At 40.1% G+C, this 13,077-nt stretch overlaps 1 protein-coding gene across 4 annotated transcripts; it reads right to left on the bottom strand.

The window, feature by feature from the left end:
• Positions 1-574: 574 nt before the first annotated feature.
• Positions 575-11,756, bottom strand: PRR15 (proline rich 15). 4 transcript variants are annotated; one of them, XM_075586862.1, is made up of 2 exons: positions 11,682-11,756; positions 575-4,961 (listed from the first exon to the last, which is right to left on the bottom strand). In XM_075586862.1, the coding sequence occupies exon 2, from the start codon at positions 4,898-4,900 to the stop codon at positions 4,496-4,498; it is 405 nt and encodes a 134-aa protein (XP_075442977.1). In that variant the 5' UTR covers positions 4,901-4,961; positions 11,682-11,756; the 3' UTR covers positions 575-4,495. The 4 variants fall into 4 exon arrangements, with proteins under 4 accessions (XP_075442977.1, XP_075442975.1, XP_075442973.1 ...); XM_075586860.1 differs by lacking the exon at positions 11,682-11,756 and adding an exon at positions 11,585-11,651; XM_075586858.1 differs by lacking the exon at positions 11,682-11,756 and adding an exon at positions 11,086-11,516.
• Between the last annotated feature and the right edge of the window lie 1,321 nt (positions 11,757-13,077).

The following is a 13,077-nucleotide window of genomic DNA, read 5'->3' as shown; positions in this document are numbered from 1 at the left end:
GCCATTTCGCTTGTTTTCATAAACGTGGCTTCTTTGCGTGCCTTGTGATATACTGTATTTGTTGTAGCGGTTCTATCAGATCCTCTTTCAGAATTTTATAGCATTCTCCTGACATCCCGTCCAGGCCTGGGGCCTCGCAATTTTTAAGATTTTGGATTGTGTCTTTTATCTCTTTTTGGGTGATTGGAGAGTTTAGTCTGTCGATATCTTCTTGACTTATTTTAGGTATCTTAATGTTTTTAAAGAAAGTTTCCCTTGCACGAAGAAATGTTAACTGACTTTATTGAATCTGACCCTTAGATCTGACTGATTCACAGTGGTCAGTGTTCTGGTATTAAGTCGTTCTAAGAAAATCACAATTGTCATAAAAAATAATGTTTTGGATCAGTATATTTTTTTTTAAAAGGGATGAGAATTTCACAATGGCTTATGTGTTGAGTATGAAAAAGGAAGACTAAAGGTGTTTTGTAGGAAAACAATTTAGGTTATCAAAGAAAGGCACCTTGAAACAGGCAATATTTAGAAAAGTATCTATACCTTATTAAATATTACAAAAACTATTGTATCACCTGCAGAAGATTTGCAAACATACTTTATTACTGTGCAAAAAAAACCCAACAAGATATCCAGTTTTAACTACAGTATGAACATACAGTAGAGGGGCATATTGTTTATTGAAACCCATGAAATCTGCACTATAAAACCAAGACACATTCAAGGCATCTTCCGTAATAAATCATATTTTAACTAAATAAACATGGTCATTAAAACTAATAAAATTCATGTGCAATGGCTGCTTTAGTGCAAAGCTGTAGGGAAACTTTGGTAATTATCCACTCAAGTTGGTATGTGGTACACAGATTACAAGGCATATATACATTCACAAACGTAATAATAAGGCAACCACAGTTTCGAAAAGTCAGGGGAGGTATTGAATTACATCCATAAACTTGAATTTCAACTCCTCCCAAAAATCTTATTCTCACAGACTAAGGGCTTAAAATAGGTAGACCCAGTGAGTTCAATGTCTCCCGGCTCATACAATGACGGTTTTGTGGTTTATTGAAAGTAGGGCGGAACTTTTGACTCTGCTTGGAAAGGAATACTAAAGACAAACAGGAACACTTTTGTTAATACATTTCTGAGACTCATTAAAAATTATTAGCCGTGGGAGAATAAATAAAGAAGCACTTGACCATTTTTTTTTTTTGCAGTGAATTTCTTTTCATAGAGAGGTGAATAAGATGCATCCCCTGCTTTAAGGACTTAATGGGTGTTTCTTGTTCTGTTTTATTAAAAATATCTGCACAGAACAAAGAAAGCAGAAGAATGTGATTATCTAGACACGGTTTCAGTAGCTATCCGATTGCTGTTAACAAAAAGGAAAATATGTGAATAAAGCATGATCTGAACACACAGCCACCCAAAGATCTTAATGGTCATTCGCAGCAATCCATGAGAGTGGGGTAAATGTCTCTTCTGCCCCGTCTAAAAAAAATGGTGTACATGTTAAAAAGGCATTGCTTACCTTATTTAACTTCTATTCACTAAAAGGAGATTCTCTTTAGAGAGAGAGAGAGAATGTAAAACTGCAATGTCTGCCAGAGCTAAAACCGATACATGTATCTTAATCTGGGGGATTCCCTGGGATATAAATATTGTTATTCCCTATGTCTTCACTGTGCTCCAAGAGAAACCCCAACCTCCCCCCCCCCCCCACCCACCACCCGGACATAATGATCCATAGGACAAAGCAGATGCAATGTGTGTCCATACAGTATGAGTAAATTAAGTGTTGTCTTCTTTCAGTAGCACTGACTCAAAGGGTACAAGTGCAATTTTTCTTAGACTAAAGTATATCCCCATATGCATAGCTACACAAAGGTAGGAAACCACTGGATAATCCACTTGGAGAATTGCTAGTTCCTCTGTCTATTTTGTTTGATGCCTTCCCCTTTTAATAGAATGGTAATATCCCAATGAATAAACACTTGCCCACAATGGCCATACTTTCTAAAGGCCCATTAAAAGAAACAGCCTACGCCTCCTCCCTTCTGAACTCAACTCCTCTTTATCTGGGTCTTCTTCAAATAAAAATCTAACTCCGAGTACACATTTAGATTACAATTGTCCTAAAACTGGCAGCACCCCCAAAACGTCACAGTTCTCTAGAAACTAGTGTTTTTGGTGTATTGACTTACCCGTGGCCATTTAAACGTTCACATTTTTTTTTTTTACAAAACTGATCAAGTCTAGAAGTCCCTTGTTATGCTGCAAAGCCACTTCCTAGTGCAGGAGAAAAGGCTTTCTCCATTCAAAGAAATTTGACTAAAATTGCCCCCAGCACAGAGAAGCAGCTTCACAGTACAGTGAACAAGCCAGCTTAAGTGAATATAAGATAGAAAAATACCAAACCTTATGGCTGAGAGATGTTTTCTGTGATAAAATGAGCGTTTGCACTAAAAAGCTATTGCATGAGTGTGGCCAGGGGTGGCCAACCCCGATCCTCAATGCTCACCAACAGGTCAGGTTTTAAGGATATCCCTGCTTCAGCACAGGTGGCTCAATCATTGGCTCAGTCAGTCATCGACTGAGCCACTGATTGCAGCACCTGTGCTGAAGGATACCATGAAAACCTGACCTGTTGGTGGCCCTTGAGAACTGGAATTGGCTACTCCTGCACTAGAATTTAAACTTGGTTCAGCCATTATTATTTCTTATTCTTTCATTTTAATGACGTTATGGTGAAGCAGACGTTATTACAACTGTTAAGGCTACAGCGTTATTAGTGCAAGTTGTACCGCCAGCACTATTGAAAGCAACGATTACGTGTGCGTTACCTCCTTAACGCACACAATATTTACTGTGTTAGTTCTTGCCTTATTCTGCGTTAACGTGGGTAATAACATCAGCTACATCAGTACTTTACTGATATATTTCCTCATAGTTTTACATTTCAGAGCACTATTGTGGTAGAATAATTGTATGGGCCCAAAAGAACTGCAATCTATGCAATCACTGTTGCATTGTGACCTAATACTGTAAGTACGATTCTGTGACTAGCTCCTTACGCAATCATTATATTACTGCATATTCCACAAGCTGGGTGATGTGCTTAGAGTAGACTATGGAGAAATTGTAAACACTACTGTATGAAACAGCTGTAAATATGGTAGTGATTGAGGTTTTGCATTACTGAGCACTTCCACTTTCTGCAAATTCAACATATTTTGCTAATTGGGGCCATCAACGCTGAAATATTTAATATGATTAGAATGCACCTTTATAAGATATCATGGGCAAATTATTTCATGGCATGTGAGGACAATGACATAAGAAATAAATATGTACTCTAGCATCTATTGTTCTGTGTTTTTTTGCAATATTTTAATATTCAAAGAAACTGTTGCATTACAATGTTCACCTTCATTATCTTAAAAGGATGCCAATTACAAAATGTTTGATCAAAACGTTTTTTTTTTAACATACAAAAGCAGCCTCTCGCTAATTACACAACTAGAAAACTACTAACATATTCCAGTTTAAAGTGCATTTGAGGAGAGTGATTCTTTACAAAAGTTCTGAATCAGAACAAAAATTATTCTGGCCATTAGCTTGTCAAGCAATGAATTCCACTACCCTATCCATAAAAACTACAAGCAGGGCTCACTTCACTTTACCACATCCAGAAATAGTTTCTCTTTGTTAAACTGTACAAATTCACTGTGGAACTAGAAATCCCTTTCTATTTCAAGAAATAAATATTTAAAAAGTATTCTTCAATCATGAAATATGGACAATCTGTAAAATTGACACCAATTTTGTGCATATTAAGAAATATAGTCTTCATTTAAGGGAATTTAAAATCTGAAAAACAAAAATAATCCTAGCAAATTAGTTTTTTTTCAATCAGAATCTTTCACGGTTTTCCTTTTTCCCCCCAAAGATTTATCACTTCATTGATAAATGTATCCATCCCAAAAGGTGTAATATTGCATGGTGCAAGCAATCACCCTAAAAATTGTTAGAACACTTCAATCCTTGCCACAATTATCATTTTTTTATTCCCTCCTCGCTGTGGAGGCGTTACTTTGCTTTCTGAAAAGTTCAAATTAGTTTTGTCCCTCTTTTACCCATAATTACAGTGACATAGATTGTCTTCAAGAAACGTGGTTTGACTCTTAGGATCTAGTGCGTTCAATCACTGGAACATCTGATTTGTGCTTCAGTCTCCTGACGTAGTAAATCACAAAGTTTGGGAGCCATGAGCAAGGCACTCGGACGTTGGGTTGCTGATAAGTCATCCTGAAGATTCAGATGGCATTCACGAGTTTGGTTGCAATGCAGTGGTTTCCTACCTTTGGGTCTAAGTGGCCCAAAAGGTGAAAATTACCCAATGGTAGGTAGCCCATCCCCTGGATGTCAGTGGTCCTGTAAGTGGCATTGGTGTCAGCTCGTCTTTGGTCTAGCCCTTTCTGCAGCCTCTCTCTACTCCTCACTGCCGCTCATCATTTGCATGAGCTGGGTTCTCCTCAAAGAAATTGGGGCTTTCTGGTAAACTGGCACGCACCTTCCTCTTCTCCTTAAAGCGTCCAGAACGGGAGATCTTGAGGTTCCTACGGCCAGTCTTCTCGTTGAATGTCTTGTCTGCCTTAACATCACTGCTATTGAGTTCTGTGCCTCCGCTGGGCATGGAGTTTGGGTGCTGGTTCTCTCTCGATCCAAGGGAGGAGCCCAAAGACACACTTCCAACTGCCCGTGCCCCAGAGTATGTTCTGTCCTCTGTTGCTTCAGCAGAGCCTGGACCTCCATAAGCCGAAAGCTCCTTGGGCTTTTTACGAACAGTTAGTGACTTCCACCAGCCGTTACTGCTGTTCTTCCCAGTGGCGCTCTCTGCCATGATGCCCCTCAATGTACACACAAGCTAGACGAGTCCAGAGATGCCCAGTTGTTCCTCCAGCCTACAACAAAAGCAGCAGTAGTTAGAATGTAAGCTCTCCTAGCAGGGATTGATTTATCCTAATTGTTTTGTGATCGCTATACTTCTTTATAGTTATTGCATGGTGTCTCAAGAATTTTAAATTTTAATAACAATAATAATTTTAATAACATAGGAGGGAGAGGGTAACCCGATGTAGCACCCCAAGAGGTTTGAAAGCTTGTAACATAACTACTAGTTGCTCCAATAAAAAGGCATCATATCACCTACTCCCTCTCCCTCCTTTGGTACTATATGGAAGAAAGGACAAACATTGCTACCCACCCACTGTTGCTCACATTTTAATGTTCGATTATATAAAATAGCATAGTTACATTTTCAGTAACATGATATTATTTATGACATCTCAAAATGGGATGAGATGAGGTCCCAAAAGTTCATCCAGTAACAAAATCTACATAAAAAAAACACCATTAGCCCCCCATTTGAGAAAGCAGTTGACAGAAAAGTGGGATATTTTTACTTCACGGACCAATATTCCTACTACAAACTTTTACTGTGTAAAAAGAATAGCAATTACACCAGAATGTGTTTTATGTTTAAGGCGATTATTTGGGGGAGAACCTCCATTTTCCTTCATGCATTTGTTAATCACCATCTTAAAAATGTATTAATCATTTGCCAATCTGCAGACTTTTCCCTGTCATCCAACACTCTCGGTAACTAGTCCTACAGTAAGTGCTTTTGGTGGGTATTTAGCTCGAGTCATAAAAGCTTTGTATATGGGGCAGTTCTTTTCTGCCTGAATCTGGTCGGAGTACTTGTGAGAGGCAAAGGAATACCGATTGCATGGCTCTGACATTTCTAATCATAGTGCTGAGCTGCAAGGGCGTGTTGTGTAAATTCCCTGGAGGAACACATAGATACAGAGATGGACAGATACACGCACCTAATTTTAGTTTCGACTACAGTATATGTTTGGTTTACTTAGTAACACAGTGCTGACTGAACAACACCCAGCAAGGCAAAACTATTTCGTTTTGAACCGAGACAAGGTCTGTCCACTGAAGTGAATGCATTGAGCTTGCATGACACAAACGCTATGCACACATTTGAACCCCTTGAGTGTCAGAGGGGCCAGCAACGTCACATGTTTTAATTAGGATATTAGTTCCCATTGCTAGTATTATGAAAGCAAAGGGGAGCACATTGTAGTAATAACTTTTTTGGGGCATAAACCATATTAATATTGGTTAAATAAATGGTGGGGAGGGGAGGGAGAAACCTGTGATTTTTTTTTATGATCAAAAAAAAAATAGCATAATTTGTGTGATCATAGATAAGGATCTGGCATATATGTACAAAAATCATTAAAACATTTAGTGACTCACATGACTAACGTCTGTATTATCATTTGCAGGTTCTGGCATTCACAATTTTTTTTTTTCCTCGTTTGGATTCGTCTGTATACTTTTTATCAACTGCGACACTATATTGCCATAACAAAAAAAATAGGAGAGAAATGGCAGAGCACAACCGGAATCATCCAAACAAGAGAATTTAGGAATAAAGTGCGTTATCCATAAAAAAAAATGTAATAGTCATGGAAGGAAAAAAGGCAAAGCAAGGCATTACCCTACCAACATGTTTCTTGCTACACAGAGCACTTTATCAAGGCATACACATCCCATCATCATTAACATATTTAAAGAGTAAAAAATAATTGTTTTAGCAATCCTAAACCTTATCTGGGATTCTCCCTATAATCTGGGCGATGAAATTCTGGTGTGGGGTCACCAGAGCGCGCACACGCGCCCCCACACGCAGCGCCCGCCTCCCACACGCAATCCCGGCCCAGCAGAGAGGAAAGACCCAAGCTAAAACGCGCTTGCGCAGAGCCAGCAAAGGCTTCCTCACCATGGTGACCATGGACCGTGTCTTAGGGACGGGGGAGCGTGCCGGAAGCGCGCGCGCCCGTCAGCGCTGTCATCCACATCATCCTGGTGCGCACGCACCACCACAGAGGAGAGGGGAAGAGAGAACACTAAGTCCCTCCCTGTTGTCGCGCGCATAGCAGGACACACACAGGAGCCCCGGGTGAACGCGCTCCCCGTTATTAGCACCACGCATTATACTTCCATAACAACAAAAAAGACTGAAAAGAATGACATCATAGCAGGAATATGGTTATACACACACAAGCTGTACCAGGGCCGTCTTAACAGCATTATAGGGCAAAGCAGTGCACTGGGCCCTGCCAACTCTCCGCTACAAGTCGTCATTTTTCTCCTTCTACCGAGCTAGCGGGAGATCGGAAAATTAGTGTTAAATTCTGGTCTGTGCATAGATTAGCATGGGGCCCCTATGCTCGTGGGGCCCCCGGGCAACTGCCCAGCGTGCCCATGCGTTAAGACGGCACTGATCTGTACCTCTTCTGAACATCATGATGACCGAATAAATGATCTTTCACAAAGTGCTGCTTAACAGATATGCTTGTTTTGTTACTGTAGTTCCAAAAATAGTTAAAATCACATCTAGCACAAGGAAAAAAAGCTCCAACCAGTTTCAGTGTCTCTACCGCACCTTGTGCTAGATGTGATTTTTGTATGTGATTTTAAGTATTTTTGGAACAAATAAAAACAGCATATTTTTTAAGCAGCAGTTTGTGAAGGATCATCTATTCAGTCATCATAATGTTAAGAAGAGGTGCAGCCTGTGTGTGTATACAACACTATACCTATATACATTGATATACTGTATATCTTTCTTTTCAGTCTCCTTTATTATGGCATTCAGTGTCGCAGTTGATAAAACTATATAGATGAATCTAGAGGAACGTATAATATTGTGAAAACCAGAAATCTTCTCATCCCATAGTACACGAAAACATGAAGCGGCAAAGAAGGATAATACAGATGGTATTGAATGTTTTAATTACTTTTTGCACATATATGCCAGATCCCTATCCAGGGTAATACATTTTTTTCCCCTGTCTAAAGGGATAGTTGGCAAAAGCATAATTGAAAGAATAAATGTAACTCTTACAGAAAAGGTATTTTTGAATTTTTTTTTTAATGCACAGGCATCGGATATATTTTTTTTATAATAGCCAATTGGCAATTATCTTGGCCATGTCTTGTTTATATTATAATATTGCTGGAGGGGGAGTTTAGCATGGAAGTTACCGCTTATTGGACCAAGCGGTTCATCATTTTTCTTCGTCTGCTCACTCTCTGCAACTGTTGTGTATTGAACTTTCAAACTACTGGAGTTCAAGAGCCAATCGGATTAGGGTGGGAGTATTTCATTGTCATCATTACCCAGAATCCCTGTTTGCAATGGTCTCTATATTAATGATGACAAGTGTATAATTTAACTTCTTATTCCCCCATCACAATGCATATCATTGAACGTTTTATGAACTTCCTCTCTTTTAATCCCAAGGCTCACTTAAAGCGAGAACAGGTTTTGGTGATATATGGGAGACATAAAAATGCACCCACGAGTTACTTTTAGAAACTGGATAAATAAAAGGTATTTTATTTGCAACCCAGACCAAATATGGCTAAGAGAACTCTTTTGCTATAAAATGACTGGCTAGGTTTGTTGAGGAATAGGTAGTGGTCACTTTACATTGCATACATGTAAACTGCTACAATTTTCTTCTAATATGTTATTAAAATATTATAAATTTCTAAGACCAGATTTTTCCCCCCATAAAAAGAATACTATTGGTACCACCACTGAATGTGTGAGCTTCTGAATGCGGTCATTATTTGAATTATGAGGGCGATTACCAACACTAATATTACCGACGTTGTGTATTCAGCTTGGAGATCTATTTATTATTCACCAATCACACTATTAGTACATCGGAACAGGTAGCCTGTTAGGCCCCTGTTCAGCACGCTGTGAAGTCATCTTCCCCTGTCTCAGGAAGATTCAAGTCCCATTCAAATGAAGGAAGCTCACATCTTCCTGAGAAAAGGGCAGACCCCTTTACATCATATTGAACAGGGGTCTTTATGCCAACGTTATTTTATTACCAAAGGCGGACTCTCATGCTTCAACACGTTTCTTTTAAAGCAGCTGTTTGCTAATGTTAAACCTGCAGACCAAGCAATACCCTACATGTGTTTTTTTTTTAATAAATCAGTTATTTACAATGAGAAACTACTTCTAGCATTTTTTTACAACAACTCTGAATTACATTTTTAATGTATTATAATGTAACACACTTTTTTTTGTTTCTATAGCAACCATTTACAAAGTCACAGATAATGGGTCAATACTCCTCTGTAGTCATTTAGTGAACCCCGGAGCCAAATCTTCGCCGATCGATCACAGGAGAACGGATCGATTGGCAACTTAGCTAATTACTTCTCATTGTGTTGATTGTATTGATGCCCATATTAAAAGGGAAGAAAATAAAAATAAATTACACCGGCAGCTTGGACACCTGCTTTAAAGTCAGGCACCGGTCATTTATTTATATAAACTTACAGGAACTCTGTTAATTAGTAGCACTTTTCTCTGAATTGTTTCATGTTCACTAGCAGGTAGCCTGCAATTAAAATATTACAATTTACTCACGGAAACAGCTAGAAGCAAATAAGTCATAGCACCAATCATGCTCTTAAAATGTCATTAAACAGTAACCTGATTACATCGATTTTACAGATGTTGCCCGTCAGTAAATATTTGTATGAATAGAACGGTACCACAGCCGAGAGATTCCACGAGCAATGTGTCGCTCACTGGGGGTTAATTGTTAAACTGCGATAGTGCTGATGGGGACACTAGCATAGAAACTCCCTTTAAATACATAGGGAGTTTCGATGCGATAGTGCTCTGATAAAAACTCAGTTTCATGACTACAGTAACTGCCACTGTGTGTAAGGCAACAATTCTACTGTACATGTGGAACATTTAGTTTTGCAGCGCAACAAAAAGTGTTTGTGCATGCACAAGAAGGTGATATCGGAAATATACAGATTCTTGTACAAGATTAAGTGCCTATTACCAAGGTACTAAAAAAAATGGATTACAAACTCAAAGGAAGAAATTGTACTTGCGTGTGTGTGCGTGTGTGTAAAAAAGCATTTAAGGGGTAAGTAGTCCTAAATACTATACCGTGCTCAGTAAAACAATATCAAGATAAAGAGAAAAAAGCCGAAAAGAGCCATATTATCAGCACTGGATATGTAAATTAAAAGCAAACGTGTTTTGATCAATTACGTGTTCAATATTGCTCTTTTGGGCTTTATTACAGTATATGTACTAAAAAAAACAAAACAAAAAACTATTATATATATATATATATATATACATACATACATACATACCCACACACACATATATACATACACACACAAATAAATATATACATAAATAAAACTAGTGTGTGTGTGTGTGTGTGTATGTGTGTATGTGTGTATGTAATGCAATGCGGTAATGCTGGTGCGTTTATGAACAGTAATGCCATTGAAAACAATGGCTCAGATAATGCATACTTTAATATTGTGCATGTTATTTTGTGTTAACAGGGGTAATACGGTCTGCTACGTGTGTGTGTGTGTGTGTGTGTGTGTGTATATATATATACACACACACACACACATCTCCATACACACACACACACACACACACACACACACACACACACACACACACACACACACACACACACACACACACACACACACACACACACACACACACACACACACACACACACACACACACACCTTTTTAAGCTTAGGATATAGTTATAGTTTTGTAAACTTAAAACATAACACTTTTGTTGCCAGATTAGCCTGCCCTGTTTTGCAATGCCTAGCAGTCCCATTTAGGAAAAAAGGGGGCTAAAGAAAGCAGTAGAATGACAGCTCTGCATACCACGTAACTCTTTCCTCCCCTACATCATGCACCTGCCCTGTGCATTTATTGTGCTACCTTGCAGGAGATCAAGGATAACTCGTTGTAGGCTCTGTTTTACAGCTCAGTGCTGCTTTGATGCTGCTACTGCAGAATGATCTTTAAATGATCCACTTAATTTGCCACCCCACAAACTTGAGGACTAATGTGGCCACCTCTCCGCACATTCAGTGATGGCACCCAGTGCTTCCCCAAAGGCTGATCCTCACCTGTGTGTGTCTCAGCAACAAGCGCCTTTGAGATCAACTTCTCCTTTCCCAGGAGAGGTTAGAAAAACAACAGACAAGTAGCAGGAGCAGCAGCAGCCAGAACAAAATACATGCAAATCCAGCTGATCAAAGGGCCAGGTAGGGAGAGAAAAGAGTTATCAGCAAGTTGTTATTCCAGCTCATTCTTCTCACTGGAGGAGATGGAAGACAAGCGCAGCAGGTGGGTCCCTGTGCAAAGAGATGTGACAGTGCTGCGCTGCTCACGAAGTCCCCGAGCAGACAGGTAGCAGCAGGTACTGTACTCCGCGCTGCGGTGTGTGTGCTACCTGCAGGTGCTGCACAGGCAGCGGGGAGGGGGCGCCTCGCGCACACGTCACACAGGCCTCGCGCACACGTCACTCAGCCCTCAGGTACACAGCGCGAGGCCACATAGAACCCTGGACCTGCCAACCTCGCACTCGCGCGCACCGATCCTGAGTCATGCGTTGCAAAGCCCTACCTGCTGCACTCCTATTGGGCGGCCAGTGTTTTTGAAATGATGCCACCGAAGCAAGATGCATTCTTTTTATTGTTATTCGTGTTTTGTTTTTTTTTACCTGAGACGTCGGTGCTTCCGATCAGAATAGAGGTGCCACCCTGTACATGAGCCTACCCCGTCTGCAGACCCGCCCCGTACCCAGGTGTAAGGTGGGGGGGGGGGGAGGCGGAGCGGGTGGCAGGTGCACAGAAGGCGCAGAGCCCGCCCCCACGTCGACTGATTGGCAGGGTGAGACGTTACGACCCTGCTCATTGGAAGAGGCCGATGTCCGTCAGGGTGAGGGTGGCCAGGTTACAGAGAGGTGAGAGCAGGGGAAGCCTGATCTGCAGTGACATACAGGAATGTAAAAACCACAAATACACCGAAACCAATTCAGAAAAAAAACAAAACACTTTCTCCAGACTTGGTATTCCAAGTATGTGTCCCCTTCACTGTCACCCCCCTCTTCCCTCTTTCCCTTTTTGTGAAGTTGTAACAATGAAAAATAAAGACAATTGCTGCTTTAACTAGTATCTGTGTTGCTCAGGGCCAAATCTATAGAGTACATGGAGTGCTAACTATGCATAGATCTTATTCACATGACCTGTTATTTATATGATTATCGCGTATTACTACTGTGAAGCGCAATATAAATAAAGACATACAATAGATCTAGTGAAATAATCCATTCATTTTGTAGACTCCATCAGTTTCTGATGTTAGGATGTCAGTGTAAAATGTGAAGAACGGGAGAAATAAAATACATGTACTACCTTAATGTAAACACAAAAAACAAAACTGTGCGCTACTACCTAACTACCTATGTGACATAAAATCCCTGTATACTAATATACCTCACCAGAAAGGGTTGGATGCTGTTAATTCCTTTCTGGAATCAGACTCTGATCTGCATCCATTAAATAGGGAATTTATTCTAGAGTATCAGTTTCATATTGAAACATAATTATTTTCTGTTTCTCTCCACTTTCTACCTACAGGTTTGCGGAACTGCAATGGGTACTAGGTTTGCCCCCAGCTTCGCAAACCTGTACGTGGGAAGGTGGGAGTCTCAGTTTATCATGCCCGACCAACCATACCACAGGAATGTCGTTGTGTGGAGACGCTACATAGACGACATCCTGTGTGTGTGGGATGGTGATTACGATTCAGCCAGTGCATTTGTAGCCAACCTTAATAGGAATGACTACAACCTTGAGTTCACACACAAGGTGGATGCCACCCAGATAGATTTTTTGGACTTAAGATTAACTTCAAAAATGGATGGCACCGTGGAGACTGAGACCTTCTTTAAGGAGGTGGATACCAGCAATGTGCTGATGGCGAATAGTAATCACAAAAAGACATGGATAAACAACATACCAGGGGGGCAATTTGTGAGACTCAGACGTAACTGTAGTAGTTTAGAGGTTTTCAACCAACAGGCTAACAAATTATTTTGGAGATTTAGAGAGAGG

This window comes from Ascaphus truei, chromosome 2 (genome assembly GCF_040206685.1).
Source record: "Ascaphus truei isolate aAscTru1 chromosome 2, aAscTru1.hap1, whole genome shotgun sequence".
Classification (NCBI taxonomy): Eukaryota; Metazoa; Chordata; class Amphibia; order Anura; family Ascaphidae; genus Ascaphus; species Ascaphus truei.
Note: the sequence above shows the minus strand (reverse complement) of the source record. Positions and strands in the feature narration are given on the sequence as shown.

Bases quoted from the DNA above. Each gene is read 5' to 3' on its own strand.
- PRR15 (XM_075586862.1), bottom strand. From the start codon at position 4,900: ATGGCAGAGAGCGCCACTGGGAAGAACAGCAGTAACGGCTGGTGGAAG.